General features: G+C 50.4%; 1 protein-coding gene across 5 annotated transcripts; it reads right to left on the bottom strand.

Moving 5' to 3' along the window:
- Nucleotides 1–3,875: 3,875 nt before the first annotated feature.
- Nucleotides 3,876–11,561, bottom strand: TMEM72 (transmembrane protein 72). 5 transcript variants are annotated; one of them, XM_069019605.1, is made up of 5 exons: nt 11,097–11,561; nt 7,166–7,232; nt 6,683–6,754; nt 5,856–5,995; nt 3,876–5,670 (listed from the first exon to the last, which is right to left on the bottom strand). In XM_069019605.1, the coding sequence occupies exons 1-5, from the start codon at nt 11,164–11,166 to the stop codon at nt 5,210–5,212; spliced, it is 810 nt and encodes a 269-aa protein (XP_068875706.1). In that variant the 5' UTR covers nt 11,167–11,561; the 3' UTR covers nt 3,876–5,209. The 5 variants fall into 5 exon arrangements, with proteins under 5 accessions (XP_068875706.1, XP_068875711.1, XP_068875707.1 ...); XM_069019610.1 differs by lacking the exon at nt 11,097–11,561 and adding an exon at nt 6,554–6,614 and having other exon boundaries at nt 6,683–6,746; nt 7,166–7,226; XM_069019606.1 differs by lacking the exon at nt 6,683–6,754.
- Between the last annotated feature and the right edge of the window lie 1,764 nt (nt 11,562–13,325).

The following is a 13,325-nucleotide window of genomic DNA, read 5'->3' as shown; positions in this document are numbered from 1 at the left end:
GGTAAGGTTTGCAAAAAAAAAATCCCATAAAAGCAAAGCAAGTTAGCTAGGGCTGTGATATAGTCTCTTTTTCCTGGGCACATTCCCTGTGTCTGCTGGCTTCTTTCTTTCTAGGCACAGTTTGGTAGATGTTTGCCCCCTCTGCAGTGTTGAAAGCCTCATCCAAAATTTCACCTGCAAGCATGTCTCTCCAGGGAGGGTTGAGGGAGAGGGCTGTGCAGCAGCTGGGGAGCTGGGTGCCAGCAGGGAGCTCAGGGCTGACAAGCAAGGCTGGGCATCTGGGTGACTACCAAACACAAGTCCCCCTACAGAGGAGTTTTGGAGAGGGAGGGGCAGGAAGGAACTGTGCAATCATGTCACAGTGCATGTAATTTTGTTTAGCATGACTAGATCAAGACAATATTTCCTTTTAAATAGTGCTCTGGGTTGGAAAAGAGCGGTGAAAAAGGGTGAAGAAGTGGCTGGGCAGAACGAAGAGATGAGAGTGGGATGGGGATTAGTGTTAAGATGCTGTTCACAACTTCCTCCAAGCTGTAGGAAGTCCAGGATGTGATGAGGAGGAGTTGCCAATAAACATTACTCTTCCCTCTTTTTTCCTTTTTATTTACCTTTTTTCCCCTGTCTGAAATAGGGATTCCCTCTTTAGTTTGTGATCCAAAGACCTGGGTTGGTTCCTGGTGTTTTGCCTAGAGCCTTAAAACACAGTCACATGCTGAGTGAATAATTGCCTAGAATTAGAATGCAAGGGGCACCTCAATCATTCATTAGGATATAACCTGTGCAGTCATTTCACTAGTGGTGTGCCAGCTGATACATTGTGGCTGCAAGTCACATTCCTGCTTTTGCACCATGCCGAGCAGACAAGGGAGCTGACAGCTCTAAGCAATCCCAGGTAGGGTTGGGATCTAGTTTCGGTTCCTGTAACATCCCACACAGCACAAAATGCAGGAGGCCAGCCAAAACAGAAACTGCATTTCTGGCCCAGCACATGGGAGAATCTCCTGGCTGGGATAGGAGAAGCTGCAGGGCTGAAGAGTGGTGGAGTTGCAGGTATGTGAGCATGCAGCATCTGGAATCAAGTGGAGACATGTACTCTCCTGCATGTGGATATGACTCAATACCAAATTGGAAACCACCAATGCCCCTGATGCTGATACCGGTGTTTGCTGCTGTGAGTGTTACAGCTACGGTTTTAAGCAGGGCATTCCTGATTTTGAGTACTGACACTGCAGAAAGTGAATGTTTTTCTCTCCAAGTGTGCCTTATTTTCCTAGCACTGCTGTTGTTTGGGTACAACATTGATTTCCATGTTTCAAATACACAGCAGTGCTCAGAGAACCTGGGGACCAGAGTGCCTGTGGGGATCTAGGGGGTTCAGCAGGTGACCATCCAAGGCCCTGGTGTGAGGTGGGAGCACTGTGGTGGGGCAGGTAGTGTGCCTGTCTCCAGGGCTCTGCAACAACTGTTTGTGCACTGGAAGAAAAGAGGAATTGTAACTGAAGCTTGCACCGAAATCTGGTTTTCCTGCATATAAAACTCAAAATGGAGTAACTGCTTGCAACATACCAGTTCACTAAGTTTTGATGGGGGCTGTCAAGTAGCATTGTAGAGTGTTTCCACTTTGCATGTACATGTAAAGCAGGCAATTTTTTCCTGATGCATGGGGATCTTTGGTGGAAATTTTGAAGGAAACTATTTCTGCCAGGATTACCTCACAGTGTTTTAACTTACACATGTATTTCTTTTGGATGATTCAACTAATTTCCTTTCAGTATGTGAATCCACAGGAGTTTATAGCTTTATGCACTCTAACTCAGTGGATTAATCTCAATGGACCAGCTGAGTAATGAATTTTTGCAATGCAGGCAAAAATTTCGTAGCAGAGTTCATGTAGTGCTGTGTGGACTTACAGTTCGGGCAGCTTATATTTAGACACTACGCACTGCAAAGCTAATAGCATCAAGTTCTTCTTCTTCTTCTTTCCCTGAAATTACCATACATATATGAGAGCTTTTCTCAGACAGACCCCCTACAGCCCTCTACAGCATCTCTGGTGCTTTCAGTAGCCCCTGGGAGGACTCTCACAGCTAGATGTAGGGAGTGGGGCCAACAGAGAAGTGCACACTTGAGTGAATAATCTCTGAGGCCTCTGCAAAGTCATCTGACACCCCCTGAGGCTGAACATTTCCTCTGCACTGGGTTTTAAAGAAAGCCTGAGGCTTTGTTTCTTTAAGCAGTTGAGCTGCTCTAACAGCCTGCTGTTTCTGAAAGGGGTTCTTTTATCCCCCATCCCCTTCATTTATGGCTGGCCCTCCCTGAACTTGTTTGGCTCATTACCCAAGAAGATAGCCACCTGCTTTCTTTTTCCTAATTATTGTTCCTCTGGGCTAACAGGCCTGTATGCTGATGGAGCTGGAAGATGGCATCCCACCAGGGATGGGATGGGTGGTGAGGAACAGAGAGGGGGATGTACAGATGGACTCCTTGGCAGGGAGAACCTGGGAAGCAGCTCAGGTGCTGTTTGAGGTGCAGCTTGTCTGCCTCTGAAGGAGCAGCCACTTCCCCAGCATGGATGCAGCCTCTTCGCAGACTCCAGGGTGAGTCAGCCATGGACCTTAACTGAACAGACAATTTAATACCACAGAAAAGACAAGCAGCTTTTTTCCCAGCCTTTATCTCCTGAGCCAACTAGCTGTGGGGTTGGAGAAGAGCCAGGCCAACACAAGAGAGCATGCAAGAAAAGCAACCAGGTCCAATGCTGGCTCCATGAAGCCTGAAAAAACACTTCACCTGTAGCTTCCTCCAGTCTTGGTTCTGAAGGAAAACCTACAACAGACTTTTAAAAGATGAGCCTAAAACCAGAAACCTGATTGTGCAGACTAACAACTGCAGACACGTTTTAAGCACTTCACAGAACAATGCAATTTACTCCCTACACACTTCAGGGTGTCAAAGGTGCTGTCACCACATTGCTTTGCTCCTTGCCAGCTGGCCCTGCTGCCCCACAGGTACAAATCGTGGGGCTGACTGATCAAGTGAGGGCTGAAGGATGAAATTTGTGGCAGAGCAACTGTTCCCACCCAGGCAGCCCAGGAGCTTTGCTGAAGGCTAGAAAGGAGTCTGCAGAACTATGGTTTTTCTCTTGTCAGCAGATTGGTTCATATATTGGGAGCAGTGTCTTTTCAACAATGTTTATCTCCCTGTGGGCAATTAATTATGCAATGTTCAAAGGAGAGCCTTGGATGATGCAGAAATCTAACTTTGCTAATGAGAGGGGCTCTAATGGCAGAGCAGATGTGTGGTCAAGCTGGGGAGCCAGCTCCAAGCACAGCCTTTTTGGGCAGAGCTGGCCAGGGTGGGTATCCTGTTAGCATGGCTGGGCCGGGATCTTGGTTGCTGCAGGTATGTTTGTCACCAGCTTTAGAGGAAAATAGCTTTATTTTTTTATCTCCTAATGTGATGAATAGAGCAGGTTGAGGGTGAAGTGGTTGGAACCTGGGCTTGCTGCTGTCAGTTGTTCAGTGTTAACTGGGTGCAATTTTCTGAAGATATTTTTACAGGTGCAAATCCACCCTAAAGGCACATGTGTACATGACTCTTCCCCAGCACACCATGACAGGGTGGAAGGTTAATATATGCAGCCAGAAACAGGAGGTCTCTTATCCATGTATCATGTTTAGAGCTGATTGATACCAGCTATCCTTTTAAATGTTGGTGATGCAAGTTTTTTGTCTATGTCTCACTATAGGACTGATGAGTGTGTGTAGCCCTTCATAAACTGCTCTTGTCAACAGTTTCATTATTAAACACAGGCAGTCAAATATTGTGAGTCAATATCTTTCATCTTCTTCGTCAGCCATATCACAAATTAGAAGTCACTTAAAAAGAATTTATTAAAAAGTAGCACTGGTTTCTTATCTCAATTGCCTTCTGATTACACTTTGAACTACACTGCTTTCCTAAATGAACATGGTGATTACCACTTGGAGAGCTGAGATCTTAAATAGAAGAAATAACACATTTACAAGAAAAACAGCCAGCTTAACTGGCTTCTACCTTATATATAGTCTAGCAGGTCTCAGGAACCTTCTCTAATTACCATCACGTCTCCCCAGGGCTGTGTGTCTGGGTTCAGAGCAGTTACAGATTTCGTCCCAACAATGGTGACCATGTGGCTTCATGTCCTGTGTCTAAGGGAATCCAGCCACCTGAGCTCTTCCCACATGTCCTTAGGTGGGAGAGAGCCAAAGGGATAAGTTGAATAGGAGAGAAATGCCTGATTGTAACTGAATGGTCCTCAAAAGGCAGAAATTATGCTAGGATTAAGCTAGAGTTAAGGGGTTCAGGGAAGAGCTGGCATGGAAGAAAATGGTGGGACAGTACGGTAATTTTATTATTGCCTTTGCCCTCTGGGGGCCATAGTTACACACATTGAAGTTACACACAGTCTGCTGTGCCAGCATGCTGCTGAACCTCAGGACCTGGGCTGCTGTATCATCCCAAAGTTCTTCTAATTCAAGGGGGCTTGTCCCCAAGCAGGGGACACCTCGAAGGCCTCTGCTCCTGCTTAGGTGTCCCCAGGGCCAGAGATTATTTCCCTGCTGAGCTCAGAGAGTGCCTGGGGAGGTACTAAGCAGGTGCTAGGGTCAGGGGTGTGCTCGGTGTCAGCCCACTTCTGAAATAATGTTTTGGATATCTCAAGCTGCTGCAGCGGGTGCAGGTGCTGTGAGGGAACCCGCAGGCTGCAGTGCCCTGGGCTGAATGTGGCCCAGCCCTGAGCTCTGCAGTGTGCAGCGAGGACCAGAGGGACACAAGTGCCCCGGGAGAAGGTGCTCTGGGGCATGGCAGTCTCCCCTCCTCCTGCCTGTTGCTGCCAGAAAGGAGGCACAGGCCATGGCTGAGACGTCAGGCAGGAGCACCGCAGTGGCGTGTAGTGCTGGACAGGGTTGTGACACATGTATGAGGCTGTGGGAGCAGAAACCTTGCTGTGCTGGCCCTGCCCTGGCTGAACCACTGTCTGTCCCCTGGCCCTGCCACAACGCGTGTGACCAGGTAGTGCAGGCAGCCCCTCTAAGAGAGGGTGGCACAGTTGTCACCCCAAATGTACGGAAGGCAGAAAGAGCCACCTCCTAGGGCCCTTTGGCTGCTGCTGGAGCATCTATCCGTTCCAGGGTAGCAAGTCTGTCCTGTCCTCATTCCTGCTGAGGGCTCAAAAGAGGCCGGCAGAGCTGAGAGGAGCGAGGATGATGGGGGCATCAGGTGGGGTGAGGATGGGTGTTGTGTCCGATGTGGTCTCCTCAGCCTCACTCTCCACATCCTCCAAGCTCTCGCTGACAGAGGGGATGATCTGCACCACCTTCTCCTGAAAGTGCACTTGCTTGCGAGGGACTGGCACGGCTGCTGGTTGAGCAGGAGTTTCTGGGGCAGAGGTCCTGTCCTTGCTGCCCTTCAGGATGCTCTTCATATGGCCCAGGAGTGAGCAGTGCTGCTCCCTCTGGGCCCCGTGGAAGGTGTAGGTCTGCTCAGTGTCACCAACGATGGTTGGGGCTGCCTCAGTGGCCGAAGGGTCCACGTACTGGCCCGCCTGGGCATGTGTCTCTTTGTGCCCAGGACTCTTCCTCCTCTTGCTCAGCAGGAAGTAGGCCAGGGCAGTGAGCACCAGCATGGACCCTGGGAACAAGACTATGTTGGCTGAGGGCTGGAGCAGGTGGGAAGAGCTTGCCAAGCAGTGCTTGGTCTGGCTAGCTCAGCGCCATCTGCCACCAGCCCAGCTCCCTGCACATCCCCACCCTCACTGGCCCTTGACAGACCATACTCCTCTTCCATCTGTGCTACTCCCCACCCAAGCTTCTCACCAGGGATGGTGACATGCCAGACGAGGACGGGATGCAGGAAGCAAGCCACTGAGAGCAGCGTGTACCCCAGGAATTTCTGGAAGCTCCCTGGGCGTCTACCTCGCTTCCAGCAGGCCTGTGCCAGGGATTCAGGCTTGTGACTGGGGAGAGAAAGAGAGGTCCTTGTGGGATAAGGCAGCAAGCACATGCCAAGAAGTTTTGGACCTAAGTGTGACCCATCTAGATGTGCAAATCCTCACGCTGGTTTGCCAGGAGATGGGGGTGTTTTTCAGGGAAGGCAAGCAGAGAGAGCATCTCCTATTGGGAGAAGAGCATCTGCCAGAGGCCAGCACCTCAGCATCTCACTAATCAAGTGCCTATTTTTTGGTGTAAGTTGTTGCCTCTCAGCTGTGAGAACTTTTGAGTTTATGCTAGGAGACAGCAGCAGTGCTCAGCCTCTGAAAAGGACATAAGGATTGTCTACGTTTTAACTTTAACTTCTGTGCTGTCTCTGGAGGGAGCTGACGCTCGCCCTGGGGATCTGACCGTTCCCTCAACCCTGGTACCTTATGCCTACACAGTGTATTAAGCACATGCTGAAGACCAGGGTTTGTTGTGCTGATGCTCAGGAAGTTAGGGCACAAGCCTGGCTTAAAACACAGGTTTAAATGTGTGCGCACGTGGACACATTTACCTCCCCCCTGTCTGAGTGCACTTGCCTTGGCATTAGGGGCAGGACATTTGGTCTGGCACTTGCAGCTCCCCCAGATCTGGTGTTGCCTGTAAGGGGCAAGGTGCCTTAGGGAGGTCCCATCATGGCTGGAGAGCAGTGGGCAGGGTCTACTCACGTGAAGCATATCTCCAGGAACAAACTGATAAAGAAGAAGCCTTCACAGACAGTAACTGCAACCCCTGAAAAACTGAAAGGTGGAGCTGTCAGGGGAGCAGGGCTGTGCTTGAGTATGTTCTCCAGGTGGGTAGAAAGGGCACAGGGGGCGAGAATTTACTATCCAGTTCCCAGCACAGTCTGTGTGCTGGGGTCTGAACACCCTCTGCTCATCTGGTTTGTGGAGGAAAACTCACAGCCCTTCTGTCCCTAGGGAGTCAACTTACTGCCAGTGTCACCTCTGGCCTGCCTGAATCTTCAGTAGCATCTCTTTTTCTAACAGAAATATCTTATTTTTCTGATACCTCAATATGGAGATCTGAAATCCCCAAAGGCTTGGACACTGTTCCCTGCTGCTGTTGAAGTCTACTCTGGTGCTACATATGGTGGAGGGGTTGACCTTGTCACCCCTGCCAGCTCTGATTTCAAGGGCAAAAATACTCACAGCAGATAGAAAGCCAGGCTTTTGAACTGTCCTCGCTGCAGAGTTTCTACGCCCACACCGATCAGCACTAGAAAGAGAAGGTAGGAAAGATGCTGACTGCAGGGTTCGTTCCCAGTTCCCTCAGGTTAGTTCCCAGCTCCCAGGATAGAGGCCCCCATTCCCCCAGGGGCTAGAGAGGCTGCTTCTCCGATGCAGGGCAGCATGTTAGGACTGCTAGCACACGTGATTCATGCTGACAGAGCAGCCCAGAAGAGTCAGAGCTGAGTGCTGTCCTTGACATACAGCCCTGAAACCTGTCCCAGCTGCACCCCTATCGTGGCAGCCTTGACACCGTGTGGGCTAGGGAAAGGTGCTCTGGGAATACCAGATGGCCTTGGACAGCTGGGGGAGGTGACCAGCAGTGTCCTGTGACCCTTCCACCCTCTGTCGTGCCACCATCTCAGCTGCCACAGGGCCCACTGCCCCATCCTTCTCTGCCCAGGTCCCCCCAGTGCCTGCCAGCCCCACTCCCTTGCCCTCCCTGCTTGCCCAGGCCTGCTGCACCCAACACGTGGCTGCAGAGCAGGGGAACTGTGCCAGCTGCCTTCACAAAGGGCTGTAGCCATAGTATCAGGCTAGCCAAACAGAAAAACATATAATGGGAGCAGGCAGATTAAAAACAGAATGAACATTCTCTCAGTGCCCCAGCCAGTACAGAACACCAGAGAGTCAGTTTAAGGGGGATTAAGAGTATTAGCAAGGCTAAAATCTTTGATGGATTGGCCAATAGCTTCAGGGGACAGAAAATTTCCTTCAACATCCTTCAGTTCTCTTCAAGACTATTTCTAAAATGGAGTAGAAATTTAATGCCTCATACCATCTGCGACGAGTTGGCCAGTACTTGCCAATTCACAGGGCACAAGTGTTAGCAGAGTAGAGCTGAATGGAGGCCAGGTTTCATGGCCAGAGCATCGCCCTGGGCAATCTTCTGTCTGCACCTGATGTCTCTACCCCCCCTCACTGACCAGTCCCCACCCATCCACTGGTGCTCAGGAAGTTTGCCCCGGTCCTGCTCAATGCACACTGGCCAAGGTTTGAGGTGCAGGTTGGACCCACTTCTCTGAGCTGTGGTTTGCCCCATCTGCAGAAGGGTACCAGGCTCCCAAGCAAGGACACAGATCAGTGTCCATCAAGACTGCCATGTAGGCCAATGCCAAGGGGCAGCTTTCCCATCTGGGCTAAAAGAAATCCCTCTGTGTTTTCCCTGTGTCACCTGCAGCTGCTGGCCCCTGTCAGGCAAGGGAACACATGGGGCCCATGTGCCACCCTCCTACACTGCCTTTCCAGCCCTGAGCACAGCACAGGGAAATCAGTCTCATCAGAGGGCTGTGAAGCTGCAAGAGCTGTGTAATCCTACATGCAGAGTATTGTCTTTTACTATCTTGTGACTGAGAACCATTCTTTATAATCTTCCCTACAAATGTGGAGTTCATTCATTCATTCTCATTCATTCCTTCATTCATTCATTCCCTGTGGATGAATGCAGAATTCTACAGCTTGGCTCTTAGCTCGAGCCTCTGCTCTGGATGAGGAGATTTCCTCCTTTTGCACAGCTTCTGCTTTATCCACAAAGCTGTTTGGATGAAGAATCTGCAAGAAGAAAAGAGCTGTTTCGAGGTGTTTGTTTGGACTAGTCACTGCCTTGGTTTGGATCTTGTCCAAACCATGCGGCTAAAGGCACATGATTAGGAATTAAATGGTTGAAAGCATGAGAATTAAGAAATAAGTAGGAATGCTTTCCTAGATGCAGAAATCACAAGGCCTAGAATCTCTGAACTAGAGATGCTGCAAACACTGCAGCAAATCACAGAGCTGTTTGATGACTCTTTGCTAACTTGCCGTAAGACAAGTTAGCCATCTCCTGATACAAAGGAAGCCCTGTAGCCCCACCATTGCAGAGAACCATTACACTCCAAGATTCTGGGGGAAGGGAAGGTTTATATTATGTGGGTAACCTGTATTTACTAGCAGCATAAGGAGCTGGCCAGGCCTTCTCAGAATCAATTAGTGAGGCTGATGCACTCTCCCTTTCATAGTTTTTTTTTCAAACAAAACCCATGGGAACTCCTTCTGCATGGTTTCCATTTCATGTAAAAACCTCACACACCTCATCAAGCACTAAACACTGCATCAAGCTGATTTCTTACTCCATTGAGACACACAGAGGAATAAAACATAGGCACATCCCATTCTTCACTGGCCCTTTGGGAAAGTCAGGTGGTACTGGGAATGCACCAGAGCTATGGAAAAGCACAGCTCTCTATGCTCTGTGATGCTCAGCAGACAGATAACTGCACTGCTCATTTAAAGAAAAATTAAAGAAAGAGGTGCAGATGCTGCAAAATGACGAAAAGAAAACATGCAGGAGAGAAAGATGACACTCCACTAACACACTTCCACATTGTAAACTACTTTCAATTTTGTTGTTCTAGCTTTAGTTTTCTCATGGCAACAAGCTCACGTTTTCTCCCGGGAAGGTCTCTCTGAGATTCCCTGGAGTTTTAACTGAGAATATGACCAGCATGAGGCTCATGTGGACCCAAGGGGATGGGGATGAAGAAATGAAGAGATTTGCATTTTCTGATTAAAGCTGTGTCCCATCTCCCACTGTTGCAGTATCATCATGACATGCCCTTATCTACTGGGGGGTTGTATAAACGCAGAGACTCAGATCTCTGCCTGTTATCAGTATCAGTCCTTTAAAGCACATTCCAGAGCCTCCATCACCCCAGCTGGGCTTTGTGTGTCCTTGGGAACCTGTGCGTGCTTCAGCCGACCTGTGTGCTTTCCACTTTGTCCCTGATTTGAGCAAAGTGCCTCTTCATGACTGTCTGCAGCTGATAAAGGAAATACAAAGGCAGAAGGGCCTGCTGTGACTTACTCTACAGTGTCTGACTCTCAAATCCCTGGGGGTCTGAAACAGGAACCACAGGCACCACCTCAGGTCACCTCTCACCAGGAACCTCTGGTTAACCCCTCCAGACTTTAGACAAATCAGCCCCTTTGATCTCTGCTTTACTGATACGGAAACTGAGGCAGAGAGTGCTGCCTGTCCTGTCCTGTAAGAGCTAGTCAGCAGCAGTGCCAGAGTCAATCCCTGAGCCCTCTGCTTTAGCTGATTCCCCAAGTCCCATCTGGAGATGCTCCATGTGAGACGGTGTTCCATCCTCCTGAGTGAGACACTCTGACACCTGGCTCAAAACACCTGCATTTCACCTGAAACTAAGCACCTGGATGTGTCACCAAACCCAGAACACCCTGGTCCTAGGCAGCCCCTGGCAGCGGGTGAGAGGATACAACTCACCAGGTGGGTGAATTTATGGTGTTTGTACTGCAGCTATAACCTGAACTGCTCTGAGCTGCTCCCCAACAGGTTGCTAGAGAGGCAGAGCAGTGCTTTTGTAGTAACTATGCCAGGATGGCTGGGACAGAACCTCTCCATCCTGCCTGGCACAGGACATCTCACTGTGCACAGTACAAGGAGCTCCTCCTTCATCTTTACATCCCACAGAGTAGCCCGGCAGTTTTGCACAGCCATGAGTATTTTGCTTTTCAGTCTCATTCACATCTTGCCTATGCCTATGTCTGAAGAATACCGTTTAGTTTTTTTGGGTTGCTTTTTTTTTTTTTTTTTGTGTTTTAACTTGACCTCTGAATGTTGGCTCTTCCTTTCTGATGTCTCACTGTGCCTCCCACAGCATTTGGAAAGAGCCTGGCCAGGCACGCAGCACTCTCCCACCCTGGGTCCCAAAGCAAAAGAGAGCATGTTTCCTTGTCCCCCTCATAGGATGAGGCAGTGGCTGCAGCTGGCCAAAGGCAGGGAGGCAGCCTGGGGGTCCCAACACCCACTCAGTGCCTTTTAGTGCCAAAGAAAAAGAGAATTTGCTCTTACCTGCTGCAGTGGAGATGCCCAGCAATCGGCAGGTATACTCCAGGGCACTCCAAAATGCCTTGTGCTCCATGGCGAGGAGATGAGGGCTGTGGCACAGCCAGCCAGAAACCCCTCTTCAGAGCCCCCACCTCACGCGTAGCCCAGCAGCTCCCAGGAACAGGCAGAGCCTCTCGCTCCCTGGACTGAGGGACCTTCCTGAAGCAAAGGGCAGCTCGTGCAGGACTGGCCACCTCCACAGGGCCTCCCAGGGGAGGGTGGTCGGAGAATGAGCTGCCACCCCAGGGAACCGGTCAGTGCTGCTTCCTGCTGCTCCCGTGGGGGCTGTGGAGACCTGGCCTTTTCCTGCTCGCCGCTTGCTCCTCGTCGGCCCGGGGTGATTAATGATTGGTAAGGCAGGGGTGCGGCTTTGGGAGCATTTGTACCCCAAGTGCATGGGTGCACGGCCTTCCCTGTTCCTGAGGTGGAGGCTCTGGAAGCCCAAGCTGATTAAATGAATGTGAAGTCATTAGTGCTGTGCAGCTCCCGGCAGGTTAACCATTTGTGAGGATGACGATGTTTGCTCTTGGCAAGAGAGCAGCACATTTCTTGCAAGTCACGAGGGGCACTCCAGACCCACTGCCTCCTGCAGCTGAGCCCCTGGCCATGGCTGCTGCTTGCCATCCAGGTTCCAACAAGTATGACTTGGGAAGCATCTGTGCTGATGTGCAATCACAGGAACAAGGAGATCAAATGTGATTACAGGGGTCCTACAGACTTGGGACAGCCACAGCAAGGCAGATCTGATTTTTGTGTTTTGGGAACCCCAGTGAAATGTGTTTTTGTTCTGTAGCGACCAGAGCCATTTGAACAGCACCAGGGTTGCACAAGTGTCCTAATGTATGGAATGGGCTGCACTGGTACTCCGAACTTTTTGCCTTGGATTTGGTAGACAATCTGAGGGTCATTAGCTTGTCCATGCAGGACACATTGCCTCAGGAGAGGGGCAGCCCTACGTATGTCTGAAGGACAAGAGATGAAAACACTGCCTGTTCTGGCACCCCAGCCCCACACTCCTTTGTGCTTGAACAGGGTACATCTCACTGGAGGTCACCATCGATCCCCACCTGCTGCCACTCAGGGAAGAGGTGGTGGGGGCAGCAGCATGGCAGTCCTGGCATGGCAGTCCTGGCAAGAGGGTCTGTGAGCACAGCACAGTCCCAGTGGGCAGCAGGGATGTGTGGTGCCTGCAGGGCTGCGGATTCACAGGTCAGTGAGCTCACCTTGTGCTGCAGCTTGCATCTGGAGAGTCACTGCAGCTCCTGCCCCTCGCTGTGCTGGCTGGGAAGCTGCTGTGGGCAAGGGACTGGGTGAATCACCCTCAACTCACACACAGACAGTCCTGCAGGGAGGGAGCAACCAGCTGAACCTGTCCCCTGTGATCCCTTCTCACCTGCCTGACACAACAAAGCTGAGGCTGGCCAGTATGTGTTGTACTGACTTGTCCTGGGGGTAGAGATGACTTGTTCCAAGGGCACACTGACAGCTTCTCTTCCATGGGTTCTTGGTCTGTATTTCAAACTAGGATTTTCCCAGGGCAGCCAAATGCCTGAGCTTATGAAATGGGTCCATGATTCCTGTAAAAAACTGCTGACGCTGGTTTTTTGAACATTCACAAGGTTGTGAGTGGCAGGGATTTTGCAGCAGGCAATCCTGACAAGGTTTGGTGCAGAGCACATTTTGCATGTGAAAATGGAAAAGCCCACTGGGGAAGGGTTTCCAGAGCATCCTGAGGAGCAGTGCTGAATGGCACTACCCCAAATCGTGTCTTTGCCTTGCAGCACTGGCACTCCCTTTGGGTGTTGCTCTTGTCCTCCTGCACCACCTCAGATGTTTGATGGAACTACCCATTTTCCACAACTGGTGACTCACTGGTGGGCCTTCCTTTTCGAGAAAGTGGAAAACAGAGGCAGCCAACAGGGAAGGTCACACAAAGGTTGAGGAAAAGCCCAGCTGGGGTACCTGCTGCCCTGAATGCTATGGCAGAGCATTGCCTGGGTGATCCTCATGCCCTCTAATTGTGCTTTGCTGCAGGCTCCAGGAGCACTCTCTGCATCCAGAAATCACCAAAACGCCTTAAGAGCCCTGGGGTTTACAGAATACAGATTCATAGAATTTTCTGAGTTGGAAGGGATCCACAAGGGTCACTGAGTCCAACTCTTAAGTAAATGGCCCATATGTGGATTGAGCCCA

This window comes from Aphelocoma coerulescens, chromosome 6, assembly GCF_041296385.1.
Source record: "Aphelocoma coerulescens isolate FSJ_1873_10779 chromosome 6, UR_Acoe_1.0, whole genome shotgun sequence".
Taxonomy (NCBI): domain Eukaryota; kingdom Metazoa; phylum Chordata; class Aves; order Passeriformes; family Corvidae; genus Aphelocoma; species Aphelocoma coerulescens.
Note: the sequence above shows the minus strand (reverse complement) of the source record. Positions and strands in the feature narration are given on the sequence as shown.